At 32.7% G+C, this 14304-nt stretch overlaps 1 protein-coding gene and 1 long non-coding RNA gene across 4 annotated transcripts; one reads left to right on the plus strand and one right to left on the minus strand.

Moving 5' to 3' along the window:
* Nucleotides 1–4119: 4119 nt before the first annotated feature.
* On the plus strand, nucleotides 4120–4950 carry LOC122598037. Its single transcript, XM_043770642.1, has one exon. The coding sequence runs from the start codon at nucleotides 4255–4257 to the stop codon at nucleotides 4849–4851; it is 597 nt and encodes a 198-aa protein (XP_043626577.1). The 5' UTR covers nucleotides 4120–4254; the 3' UTR covers nucleotides 4852–4950.
* A 2961-nt stretch (nucleotides 4951–7911) lies between these two features.
* LOC122596218 lies at nucleotides 7912–11446 on the minus strand. Of its 3 annotated transcripts, XR_006323298.1 has the most exons (5): nucleotides 11297–11441; nucleotides 9620–10406; nucleotides 9359–9432; nucleotides 8460–9197; nucleotides 7912–7926 (listed from the first exon to the last, which is right to left on the minus strand). It is a non-coding gene; the product is annotated as an uncharacterized LOC122596218 (long non-coding RNA). The 3 variants fall into 3 exon arrangements; XR_006323297.1 differs by lacking the exon at nucleotides 7912–7926 and having other exon boundaries at nucleotides 8890–9197; nucleotides 11297–11446; XR_006323299.1 differs by lacking the exons at nucleotides 7912–7926; nucleotides 11297–11441 and adding an exon at nucleotides 11191–11264 and having other exon boundaries at nucleotides 8890–9197.
* Nucleotides 11447–14304: the final 2858 nt, after the last annotated feature.

Genomic DNA, 14304 nt, shown 5'->3' on the forward strand with positions numbered 1-14304 from the left:
TAAAACTTTGTAAGAGCATTTACACTGGAGGATTCTCCAGTTGATTAATCTGGTAGATTGTCAACTGGGCTTCGCTGCTATTGCCAATCTCTATCTTCCATTTGTTGTCTTTGACTTCAACTGGAAGGTCTTCAGATTCTAGTCTGCTGATCTCAACTGGAGGAAGTCATCAGTTGCTAAACCTGTACAATGCAACTGGACTTCTAATATTTCGAACAATTCCTCATGCTCTCCAGATGTCACTAGAGAGATCCAGTTTAGCTTAAACTGGACCTAACAGCTTCGCCCTTAAGGATATTCATAAAGGGTAGCTGGTAGAAGTGATAGGTCATAGAGGGTGATAGGTCATAGGGGGTGATCGGTGATGGGGTGATCTACCTAATGGGCTTCGCCTTAGCTATTATGGCTCCGCCATAAGCCAAAAGGCTTTGCCTATAGCTTACGGGCTACGCCCTTGAAAAAAATATATTTTTAAAACTTTTTTAAAATTTTTATATGAACTAAGCTAATTAAAGAGAGAATGAAAAAAGTGAAAAAAAGAAAAAAAAAATTTTAAAACAAGTTTAAAAAAATCAAAAATGAACCTTCTCACCCTTCTCTCCTTAAGGTACCATCTCATTTGATCTCCATCATAAATATATATATATAACTTTTGTAATTTGTCTCTTACTCTCCTTTAAGATACGATTTATATATCGGTGAGCAGTTTTGAAAATATCATAACAAAAAAAAGTAAAATAAAAATAGGAAGGGCGAAAAGTGAAAAAACCCCAAAAACATGGGCAACCTTAACGGTGATCACATGCTTCCAACCATTATGCTTGAAGCGGTTGCATCTTAAGATTTATGGAGTTGACATGCATTCTTTGGCACAACGGGTGCGAACAACGACATAAATGTCCTTAATCAATCGCCTTTATTTAAGGAAATCATTAAGAATATCGCTCCTAATAGTTCGTTTACCGTTAACAGAACGCACTACAATAAAGGGTACTACCTGGTAGACGACATTTTTCCAGAGTTGGCAACGTTTGTAAACGTGTTTTGATGCTTACAAGATGACAAGAAAAAGAAATTCAAAAAGTACCAAGAAATTAAAGATGTCGAGCGTGTCTTTGGAGTTCTTCAAGATCGTTGGTTGATACTTACGCAACTGACAATATTTAGAAGCGTCAATAGGCTTCGACAAACGATGCACGGGTCTATTATATTGTACAACATGATAGTCAAAGACTTAGAAAACTTCATAAGCTCACTCGAGAAAAATGATTTAAGTAACCCACGCAAGCGTTTTATTCGAGCTTTTTGGGAGTGGATAGCGATTCACCAATGGACCAACAAGGAACTTCGAGATCAACACATTCTCGTGGTCTTCGTCATGATCTTGTCTAGCACGTAGGGACCTACCGTCAACTCTATGTTTTTATTTTAATGTAGTCTTGATATATTTTAATATTTTTTAATTTGTATATTGTAAAATTAAATAAAAGTGTATTGGACATGTTTTATGGGGATTGGTTATGTGTTCCTCTTTGTCTTTTGATGTGGCGTTGAAATGGATTAGTCCTTAAAAGTACGAGTCACACCATTGTGTAGCCTCTTATAATGCATTTGTCAACCTTTTATGATCCAATATTACATGTTGATTTACACATAAGAGTGATTAGCTAATTATATTTTTGCTTTTAATTTTGGTCAATATCTCTTATATAAATAAAAAAAATTATTTTTAGAAGATTTTTAAAAAAAGTTTTTATGTGGCCGGCAAACTTACAATCTTTCCTACAAATGTTTTTAGAAATTATGACATTATATTTAAAATTATAATTTTAGCAACATTTTAGTTTTTAAAAAAATTAATTAATCTTAACACTATCTTAGTACGTTACTTCATTAATAATTCATATAGTTTTGTAATTTACTTTTAAGTCTTGATGAAATTTTAATAAGTATAGATATTTTCTATTTATCTCCAAGTAAAAAGAAAATTTTGAAGTTTAAAATATATAACTACATCTTGTTTTTTTTACATGCTAAGTATTTTATATATATATATATATATAAATAGCTTGATTTAAAAAGTTTAAATTAAAAAAATTATCATCAGAAATATATATTTTTTGTTTGTTGTTTAAGTACACTAAGTATATTTGATACACAAAAGCTTAAAGGTAGCCATATGCATTTTGTTTATCAAAACTAGAAAATGTTGTAGTACATTATCACATAGATATTTCAGAAAAGACTCAATTCATTTCGTCGTAACTTCAGCAACAATAGTACATTTTTAAAAAACTTTTATTAATATGCCCGGGTTGAATCCGGGTTAATTAACTAGTCTATTATTAAAAATACATTAGTAGAAAAACGCTAACGTGGTATTAACTTATAAGAAAAATATGAGTTTATGAGTTGCCTTTTTGTTGTTTTTCATCCTCCCTATAAATTTTTTGAATATTTATTGACATATATATTACACATTTTTTTTCTTTTAAATAACTTTCACAATTGAATTTGTTTGTTTGACATATCTTTAGGCGTATTATTTAGGTACGTTAAACAATTTTCTTTTAAATGTGTTATGTATCCACTCCTCTTTGTTTGACATACCTTTAGGCGTATTATTTAGGTACATTAAATAATTTTCTTTCAAATACCTATTTTATTTAATAAGTAAAATTAACTTTAAAGTAAAAGACAAATTACCATGTCGTTGTCTTAAATAAATAAAATAATAAAATGTGATGTCATCTCCAATAATACATAAAACATACTCAAAACACTATCATTGCAAATCTACTGTAAAAAAGATAACATTGTCAATATGTTTAATTAATAATTATATCTTTTAAACCTTTGTGTTTGTAATGGAGATATAATTTAATTATTACTCATATAACTAATTAAATTCCGTATAAAAACTATTACACGACATAACAAAACCAAAAGTTTATACCAAATTAAATTAAAAATTTACTTAAAATTTATGAATAAAGATTCTCGTGAGTTATCTTTAACTTAAGAAATAAAATTAGATAAATTATGACCCGTTGATTAAATTTAAGGGTCAAATTAGGATCAAATTAAATTTGACTCACAGGTTAATACCCTTTCATATTTACTCCTCCTTTTATAATATTCTAAAGAAATTCTTGCCCAACATTCAAGTGGTAAAATTGAACGATACTAATAGTTACTCATTGGATATGACACGTTTACCTATCTCATCATATGATTAATGCGGACATCATGCATCATGCTAATTTGATATAATACCAATGAGATGAATTTAAATTTGTGTTAACACGATCACATTTACTTAAAGTAAGGGTGTAATCGAGCCGAGTTGGCTGATACAGCGCCAAACTCGAACTCGACTTGATTGTAAACTCGAAACTTGACTCGAGCTCGACCGAGTCTTTATTTTCAAGCTCGAGCTCGCCTTAAAAATCGACACTTTTGTGCTTCACTTGACTCGACTCGATTAAGAATTAAACTAAGTTTTAAATCAAGTTAGTCATATAAGTTCGACAAATCAAGCTCGACTCGATCAAGGTTGCCTCTGTAGGATCGTAATTATGTAAAGTTATATAATATTTAAAGGTAAAGCTGTAAATAAGCACAAGCTCGATTAAACTCGTGAGCTTTTCGAGTAGGTTATATATATTAAGTCTCAAGCTCGACTCGAAAGTCTACTCGAATAGCTTGAGCTCGAACTCGGATTAAATAAAACAAGTCGACTTCGAATAATTTACTAGTCAATTTCAGATAGCTTGTAAACGGTGTCGTCTTGTTTACATCTTTAACTCAAAGCAAACCAGCAAAAGTTTTGGTGTAAAATGTTAAACAATACTGACAATTCAGTTTTAATGTTTCACCCTCACGTGTACCGAATCGCTACCAAGTGCGCGTGGAATTCTATAATATCATCATGACTTTTGTCTTGTTGTTCCAATATTTCACAACCTCGTAAACTATTGTACTTGATTCACAAATCACAACATTATTTAAATGAAACTCTCATCAAATTCATTCCAAATTCACATGAAATATAACTTTTGTTACATGATTGAAACCTTATATATACACATTCATGCTTCAATGGCGGATTCGGTCTGATAAAATAATATATACTAAAATATAATTCCATCAATTATGGAAATAATTATTCTCTAGTACTAGTATACTACACATATAATTTTTCCTAACTTGGGTCACTTGAAAATCAACATTCCGGTTATTGGAACTATATATATGGGCAAAGGTCGAAAACTGACTACTAGCCGGAGTGAGGTTTTCTTGGGGACTAATTACCAAAATATAGTTAATGTGGAAGATAGTCAAGAGCTAGCCGAAGACGATGTTTGGTCCATGGTTGATGGTATGACCGTCACCAATGATCATGGTTGGGCCTCACGCGCCGTCCATGTGAGGCAGGATTATCGAAACCCTGCCCCACTGGGAGACAGAACCTTTAGTGGTTTGTCATCGGCGTTTGAACATGCTCCGGCGAAAGTGGTGTCATCGCCAAGATTAGTGAGTCAGTTTCCCACGGGGAACAGTTTTGCATCTCCACGTGGACGCCATGTGGCCACCTCAGCGCCAGTGAATGTGCCGGATTGGTCTAAGATATACCGAGTTGACTCGGTTGAGTCGATACATGACTCGGATGATGTACAAGATGATCAAGACTTTGACATGGATATGGTTATTCCACCACATGAGTATTTAGCACGTAGTCGTGACTCGGGTGCAAAATCGGTTTTCGTTGGTTCGGGTCGGACACTTAAAGGGAGAGACATGAGTCGAGTACGCGATGCAGTTTGGAGCAAGACCGGGTTCAATGGGTAGCCAAAAACCGCAAGTTTGTTGGCCAAAAACTATTGTATTCATGGGGTGTTGTTTTTTAATTCTTGAATGATTAATTAGTTTTTCCAAGTTAGTGAAAAACCACATTTGTCCATGTGTAATTTGATTGTTCTTTCTTGGGCAACACAACTCGGGTCATCTTGAACTCAAATTCCAAGAGATTTAACTTGGTAAAGATCGAGCCCAAGCATGGATCCTACTCAATCGATCGATCGCTAGTTTCATTTCTTTTTATATACTGTATATAATAATTGCGATTGTAATTAATTAATTTGTTCTTGAAAAAATATATGTGAAATTCTACGTTGCCCAAATGCTTTAAAAAAACGTATATATATTCCAAAATATATGGAGGCATCTCGCTTGCCCTATTAGTGGCTTTTCGAAACTAATGTAATTAACAACATCGATCAGTTCAAGCATTTTGAGTATTGGTTCATACATCGTTTCATGAATGCGTTTGTGATGAAGGTATGCGGATCTGTGTTATTTTATATGTTTGTATATGAGTGTAAAATTGCTCGTAAAAAAAATTCAATAATCATGAAGAGAGTAAATAAATCAGATTAAAAAGAAGATGTTAATTTGATAAATACTGGACTTGATATGATATTAACTAGTAAAAAAATCACTAGTAACAATGGTAGTGCATTGGAACCTTTTAAATAGCTATTAATTTAGTGAAAAGAAAATGGTAAATTTTATTAAAGTTAACTTAGAAATCAATCAATTTAAAATTTTAAAAATTTAACATGTAGACATCACCAAGCTTTTTTTAGTATATCTCTTCATATTGTTCAAATAACATTAATTTAAAACTTTAAAACTTTAGCATGTTTTTTTTTAAAGAGAGAGCGGATAAATGGTTAACACTTCCAATTTTAATGCGCTCACGCCAGGTTCGAGTCTTGGCAATGTCCTAAAGAGTTTGCTCACCCATATGTATATAAGTATAAACATTACTAAAACCCTCTCACCATATGTACATGTAGCAAGATATAAACCTATGAATCCTTAAGAAATAACCATAAAGTGAAAACCTCCTAAACATGTTGATTATACAATCAAAACCTCATATATTTAAGTTGATTTTTAAGTTAATAAATGAGGTTGATTTATTCTTATCTTTTGATAAAGGAAAATGACTAATCCTCTTAACAAAATAGCGTAAAATCCTCTTAACATTCTAAGAAGGTGACATATGGTATCCACTAATTCTCTTTTTTAATTTTGCCCCCTGATTTTTTTACACGTCATTATTTAATAGTTAAGATGATTTTTAAGCTATTTATTAGAATGATTAATATTTTTTCTTGATAAATGAGTTTATGAAGTAAAAGACAAACTATGAGGTCGTTGTCTTGAATAAAATATAAGATAATGATGTCATCTCCAATAATATATAAAAAGAAACTCGAGCACCATGATTGTAAATCTACGGTCAAAAATAACATTCTCAATATGTTAGTTAATTTAATACGAGGATTAAACAACAACATTCTTTAGCATATGTATTTTGTTGTGCTTAAATGCTGATGTAAATGAATTGATTGTTAGACAGTTAAAATTGCAGTTGGGACATAATGAAAGCTATATATAATACGTAATAAAATATATAGCTATTTAATCATATATAATGGTGTCACATAATTGAATATGAGTTATTTAGCCAAAACAATGATGTTATTTTACATCGTTCCAAAGAGTGAGGTGTCACATATATCATAATTTATTCGTTATGAGCATCTCTAAAATGGGCGTAGGTGGCTTTGTTTAATTCATTTATTTTCATGTGTTAATATATACTTGATGGGAAACAGCTTTAATGTGTTATTGATAATGTTTTAAAATTATTTTCTTCTACTACATAATTACTAAAAGCTAGAAAATAACATAAGTTACAACATTGGTAAGGATGGATTAACTTTATAGGTGAAATAAGGACGAAACAAGATGAATAGTTAAGACCTTAAAGGTAATAAATGAAAAACTTAAGGGATAAATGACATGTGAAGACTTTGAAGGTTAATGGCTAATAGAGAAAAAGAGAATGTGTGGTTAGTTGTTAGTAGGTGATACGCGTGCATGAAAAAGTATATGTGAACAAAGTGAACAATTACGAATGGTCTCAAAGAACAAAATATGTAAAAGTGGTTGGATAGTGGCTTCTCTCAGTATTAAAAAGAGAGAGAAAAACACAAAGTCTTACAATAACTCGATTCGACCTGAATTAACGATCTATAAAAGCTACTAGTCGGAGACCCGTATAAAACACGGAGGAACAATAAGCATATTAAAATAACTCAAAGTATTATGACATAACATGTCAAAGCGCATACAATGAAAAAAACCTTTTTTTTAGAAGAGATCTTAAGCCCCAACCACTAAAAAGCCTCAATAAGCCAAGATAGAAAGATAAAGGGTATAACTGCACGGTATGCAGAGACTCGAAAGAAATGAAACGTAAGAGAATGACCTTTAAACCTGTTATTATCGGATTAAGAATGCTTATGGCTCGCAACTATTAAATTTATTCAATAGAGCCTTATACCAAGATTACCACTAACTAAATCTGATTAGAGCACGTAAACAGCTAATTGTTGAATTACAAACATATGTATCTTCTGCTACCCTTCTTGTTACACAAATCCCTGGTGTAATATGCTTGATTTCATACATATTTCACAAGACTACACAATGTATATACCCATGAGGTGTAATATTGTATATTACATATTGTAACAAATTTATTTCTATGTTTTCCTTCTTCTAACCCAATATTATAGATGGCATTAATCGAGAAGCATGGTGGAGGAAACCAAATTAAGATTCGGAAACTGCAGTGGGCTTGTGTGGGAGATCAGTAAACCACATGGGTTGGTTGTGTTACCCTTGGCAGCTAATAACGCCTTAATGTGGCTCGACATCTCATTCAGTTGACCACCAACCATTGCAGCTCAAGCATGTTCAAAGAAGAGGACTTGTGCAACATAGTTTTTTGCAGTCGAGGGTTCAACAAAGGTCTTTCCTTTCACTCTTGCTTAGGTTTGGATGTGACTGGTTGACCAATAGGTCAAAAGTTATAATGAAAAACAGACTCAAAAAATAATATGGGTATCAAAAGTTTCCAAGTTTCATCTTAGCTGACTCAACATACTATGGGTCACAATGTTAAACTGACTCGTAGAATGAGTTAACTTGGGTTAAGTTTGCAACAGGTCAAAACACAGGTAATATGAAAATATTTACCTTAACCGACTTGGTTCACCCATCCCTGAAGACGCCGAAACGTATTTATAATGCTTAAATCCTCTTAAACCATTTGAGGTAAAAAATTTTTATAGATTGTTAACTGTTTATTGTTGTCATCGTATTTTAAACATTAAATATTTCTAACAAACCTAAATTTTGGACAAAATGCTTTTCACACAAATCTGACCCGCATCTAAACTGAGACAACCACGTTTAGACGTGTAATTTAAAGACCCCCTTGCTATGTTTGTGTTTAGAAGTCAAAGTTCAAGAAATGTGAACTAAAAATTTATAAAAACTGAAGGATAATTGCTCATGAAAGTCAAAATTTTGAAGACCTTGAGATAAATATTGAAGGCTTTGTAAAGATCATCATGATTCGGCCGAGTTCAGGAAGAGCTACAGTCAAAGCAATAAACTTCGACAATGGCACATTCACATCTCTAGCAATCTCTTGTAGGTATCAATCTACAAGCTGTGCAACTTTGATCATGGAACCGCTTGGATCTGATAAAGAAGCTATGTATGAGTGACAATGCAACCTTCCCAGCCATTCAGGATGCATGTCTTGAAAAATATAAAGAGGAGAACAAAATGGCTAATAATTTTGCCTAACTTCCACCATTTGAACTGTAAAAAGTATTAGGCTTAGAACCAAGTTTCATAAACTTTATCACTGACTTTTTTTTTCATGCTCATAATTTCACCTTCTGTTCTTTAACCGAGCTTTACTCACATTTTACGGGTTTTCATACTTTTGAGCATAACTTTCATTAAAAAGGGTTTTCTCCTTAAAAGCATATAGATGTTCAAATGGACTAATGGAAAACCAAAGTGGAAATCCTCTGGATAAATGATAACAATTCGATGTCTTAGTAACTTCGATTATTCACAAGTCAATCATTTTTTGCCAATGCCTCCTCTTTAACCTCTTCTTCCTTGCCCACATCCGAATAACGCAACCGATAAAGCATCAGCGATCCGGCCGCTACAAATAATCGTCATTTCACCTTGCAGGGCCTTGACACATTCATGTAAATCTGATGTTGTCGCTCAGCATGTTTCAATATATAACTCTGTAGATTTTATTATAATTTTTCAATGTTTAGCATCACAATAATCATGGGAAATACTTGATTTTTTAGACCATTATTTATTCTACCAATACTTTCCTAAGTATATCTAGAAGTAAAACTAAATTTGATTTGAAAAATCTAAGAAAACACATACAATTTACCTTCTTTCGAGAGTTGAAATCTTTTGATGATACTCTCTTCTTAGACACTTATTTTCAGCTTCATTTGATTTTATCTGCATAGATGCATGAGAGTATTAAGCAGGATGTTTAAAAGGGGATTTTATGACAAGCATAGAAATAGTGAGTTTTCACATACGCAATCCATGTTGTTCTCTAAATCAAATACATACAATCATGTCATAACCCCCTCGATTTATAACCACATAATCAAAATATTATCTTTACTTTTACTCATTATACCTCCACCAAATGCAGCACATATTCCTGATTGTGCAAGAGCAAAGACTACATCACGAGCAGCAACGATCTCAACATTTTTGACCTCTTTTAAAGAACTGGCAATACCATAGAGCAGTGTCCTTTTGGATCATGGGTATCATGCTCCTCCAGAATAAACAGTTCATCAAGCAAAAAGTCATAAAGAGAACATATACTTCTTAACTCCAAATGCAACATGAAAAGAACTCGGAGTAGGGATTAATAACCATTTAGAAAACTAAATACTTATAATAAACTGATTAAACTAAAAATAACGTTATAATTTACAATCAATATGAAGAAAGGGTGGTGTGAACAATCAATTTGAGTGCTGCTTGTACTTCCAAATCCAACTTATGTTACCTGGGTGTATGTAATTGCCAGAAATTTACAAGTAATTCTTTTAAGTTCGGTTTGTAACTGCTATTATAACTATTATTTACATGCCTGAGGTTCGTTGTCATATGTCTTACATGTCCCCCAACAATGCAAAGAATAGGTATCTTGTTGACCACAATTGATACCAATAAACTGTAATAGTGACAGAATGAATATAGGCCATTTAAGCTTGAGATCATGCCAGCAAGGAATACATTGCAGTTTTCTCGAGATCTCTACAAAAGGAAACTGTTGCATTTTTAATAGAACAAAGATGATATACATAGGCATGTGCTCTTACCTCTAAGAATAGATCACCAGCTAATTGTGCTTGTTAACTCCTTCAGAATTCATATATCTGGAGTAGCCCCATCATAACCTGAATATCAACCTATACAAAATATATTAAAGATTGCACTAGCGAAAAGAAGGACAAAAAACCTTGACGAGTTAACCTAACTACAAACAAACATTACGGAATCAATTTCCTTAACAATAATTCAGATATTAGGCCATTGATGAATCCATATAATTCGTAGTTTCAACCTTATTGTTAGGTTGAACCCTACCCTTTCTGGTCCCCCTCCACCGAAGTCTGCAAGTATAAAGCTAGATAACATACCACACATATTAATCTCCTACAATTCGTGCAATTAGTTAAACTTGAATTTTCAAAAAATCTTCAAATACAACTTCCTGGCACGGCTTAAAAAAATAGATGTAAAGTAGGTATTTTCACACAATCTTATCCTACAATAAGTAACTTTAAGTCAGACTTTTATTTTCTTGTTCTTGTACCAAAACAGAAAGATTTAACCTAAGCAATTAATAGTCCAAGTCAAATCTCATGAGTATAACCTAAGCAAAATGATCTTCGCAAAACTATCACAAAATTTTGGCCTAGTCCAGATTAGAGTTTTCATGAGCACATAGTGTGCCTACAAGTCATCTCTACTAACTTTCAATATATTAAGATTCCAGCACTAAAACTATCAAAAACAGTACCTTAAATGCATATTTCTATTTCTTTTAGACATTTCATCGAGCATCTTACATGCATCACCAAAACCACCAACATCTTATACACCATAATTAATATTACAAGCAACCACAACAAAGAGAAAGGGTAAAAAATACAAAAACTTTGATAAAGACAGATGATGAAAGATATATACGTGTATACATCAGCATTCAACAATAACATGATAAACTTTTTGAATTCTTCATTTAAAATCGAGATGGAAAAAATGATGGCTCCATTCCCTTTAGTCTTCAACATACCTGGGTAAGACAATCTGAAAGCGAGATGATCCATGGTGATTTTTGGAAATACACGGAAGAAAAAAACAACAGGGAGGGATGAAGAATCCGAAGAAGAAAGGAAGAGAAAGAAGAGGAGTGGGGAAAGAGAGAGGGGAATAAAAACAATTTTAAAGGAATAAAAGTCAAAAGCTTGTAAGAAAAGCTATACCTTTTAAAAAATAAGGCTGCCAAAACAGAACTTATATACATACAATATACATGCATTTCCTAACTACATAGAAACCAAATAAAAAACTATGCTTGAAATCAAACTAATCTGTTCACTTTGTACCTAACCAAGTGATTATGTCATCTTAAAGTACAAATTTCCTATGTGGACACTCTAGCTTATCGACACCTTAAACATGCTTAGTTCATCACATAATCTCCTTTAGTAACCTTTAGTAGTGTTTGGAGATATGTGACATTCTTTAAAAAAATCAATTCGGATGTCACTCATTCAACTTCTCTTGGACAAAATGGGCACCCTTAAAAGTCAGGGGATGGAAAGCTAAAATGAGTCACTAAATTTCAATAAGAAGTTTAGAATATAACTACTTAAATGAAATGAAAGAGAAAATTACGACAATAGCCAATTTTTGTTGCGATCGTATTAAAATACCCAAGGTTTTTTGGATTATCACAAAATAGCCAACAAAATCGCAACAAAAAATGAAAATCGCAACAAAAAACGCGAAATCGCAACAAAAAACGCGAAATCGCAACTCGCAGTTCGCAACAGTTTGACTTTGATTTTTTTTTTCTTTTTTAAGGATAATAGTTTATATCATTTTTATTTTTCACAAAAATAAAATAGTACATTTTATTATAATTAAAACACATTACGTTATTACTTAAAAATAAAAGACAACACAAAATTAAAAAAGACAGTACTTGAAAACACATTACATTACCTAAGTAAAACACATTACGATTAGATACGATTACTCTTCATCTTCGTCATCCTTTATTGACATTTTTCCTAAGCCACGGTAAGTGCTTTCGTTAAGCCACTACTTGTCGTGTTGCGGACATTTGACTTCATCGGTTATTTTGCCTTCGCAATTGTCGTGGTACGATTCGGCCCAAGTGCATTGGTCATCCAACGTGTGACCAGCCTCAAAAACATCACGGACCACCCTCTTCACCCTCTTGTTCTCATCCTGCAGAAAATAAGAATATGTATTTTCGTGTTTCGAGACCTTGCGTCCTGGTGCTTGTATTGCCTCAACCTGTTACTCGTATTGCCGTCTTTTCTCCCGTAGGTAACCCATGACCCTAGAGAGGTCAGTTTGAAAGAGGGTGCCCTCTTTGATATCAACCATGATTCTTGTTTTCATCTCATCTTCGGTCAGATGAGGTCGGTGAACATTCTTTTTTGATGATGAAGACGCCATTTACTTAGAAAGAGTGAGTAAGTTTTTAGAATAATGAAAATTTGAATGATGATGAAACTGAATTGTGCTCTGGGTTGGTATTTGTAGAGTGACAATCCAACTAGCCATTCAGGGACTGAAAGTGTAAATGTTTTTGAATTTTTGGTCGTTAGAGGGACTGAAAATGTAAATATTTTTAGATTGAAAGTGTAAATATTTTGAATTTGAACGTTGGAGGGACTGAAAGTGTAAATATTTTGAATTTTGAAAGTTGCAGGATCGTCTTTTACTTTACCTATAAATATTGGCTTATTATCAAACATTTCTGATCAACTCACAAACTTTTATACATCTTAAATGGCTTTTTCATCTTCATCAAATGTCCCTAACCGAAAACCACCAATGACTGTCGATCAAGTGGATGACAGTATCATAGCTGATATCCTCGACCACCAATTGTTCAGAGAGGATCTTGTTGCAGTTATGCGAAAGCTAAGTGCGAAGAAGCAATGGTGTTTTGAACAAATCAGATACATACAAACCGAGTATTGTACTGAGCTTGAGTGTCAATACTTTATTTATTTGCAGGGGAAGATCGATAAAACCCAAGTTGCTTTGGAACAACTTGACTGTGCGGTTACCACCTTGGAGCATTTCATCATAACTGCCAAAGCAGTTTATGAGATGAAGAAATAAGTTTGTCTTTTAATAATGTGTTCTACGAACTATTATTATGTACCTTTCTCTTTATTAAGTTTGTAATGTTTTTTATGTATCTGTGTTGTTGGTTAATGTTTTGTGTGTTTTAATTTCTTAATGTTTTATGTTTTAAATAAATATGTTTTATTTAGTTATATTGTGTTTTTAAAATTAATGAAAGTTTAGGATTTATTTGAAGTTTTGTATTCATGTCTAATATAATAAACTAGTATCCTTAAAAAAAAAAAAAGTCAAAGTCAATGTCAAACTATTGCGAACTGCGAGTTGTGATTTCGCATTTTTTGTTGCGATTTTCGTTTTTTTAATTGTTACGATTTTGTTGGTTATTTTGTGATATTCCGAAAAACCTTGGCTATTTTGGTACGATCGCAATGAAAATTGGCTATTGTCGTGATTTTCTTCGAATGAAATGTGTGCATTGCAAACCCTTTGCACCCAATTTGCGAATATACTATAGAGACAAAACATCATTTCCTCGCAACTAGTTTGGTCGCAGTTCAAGTATGGTACTACGTATCTATATGGTGCAATCTACCTCCCATGCATATTCGCCGTAGGAGAAAAAGAATTTTTATATCAATATTTTACTCGATCCCGACACGTCATCACCTACAAAGCTTAAAGTCATCAACCTGATTATCTTCACATCTAGTTGGCTCGTCTAGAAAGCTCGTAACGGCAAATTATTCTCCAATAAGGAGTTTAAGCCGACAAATATTTGAAGATCCACATTCGGCATTTTTATGGTTAACTGTAAGATTAAAATACAAAAATTGAGATTGGAATTTATATATGGTGCTCTCTTTCTATAACATTTTTTTTTCCTGCTATGTAGTATGTACTCTTCTAGCCTCGTTATTAGATTTTTCTTTTTTGACTTTACCGGGTGTT

The sequence above is a fragment of the Erigeron canadensis genome, chromosome 4, assembly GCF_010389155.1.
Source record: "Erigeron canadensis isolate Cc75 chromosome 4, C_canadensis_v1, whole genome shotgun sequence".
In the NCBI taxonomy this organism is placed as follows: domain Eukaryota; kingdom Viridiplantae; phylum Streptophyta; class Magnoliopsida; order Asterales; family Asteraceae; genus Erigeron; species Erigeron canadensis.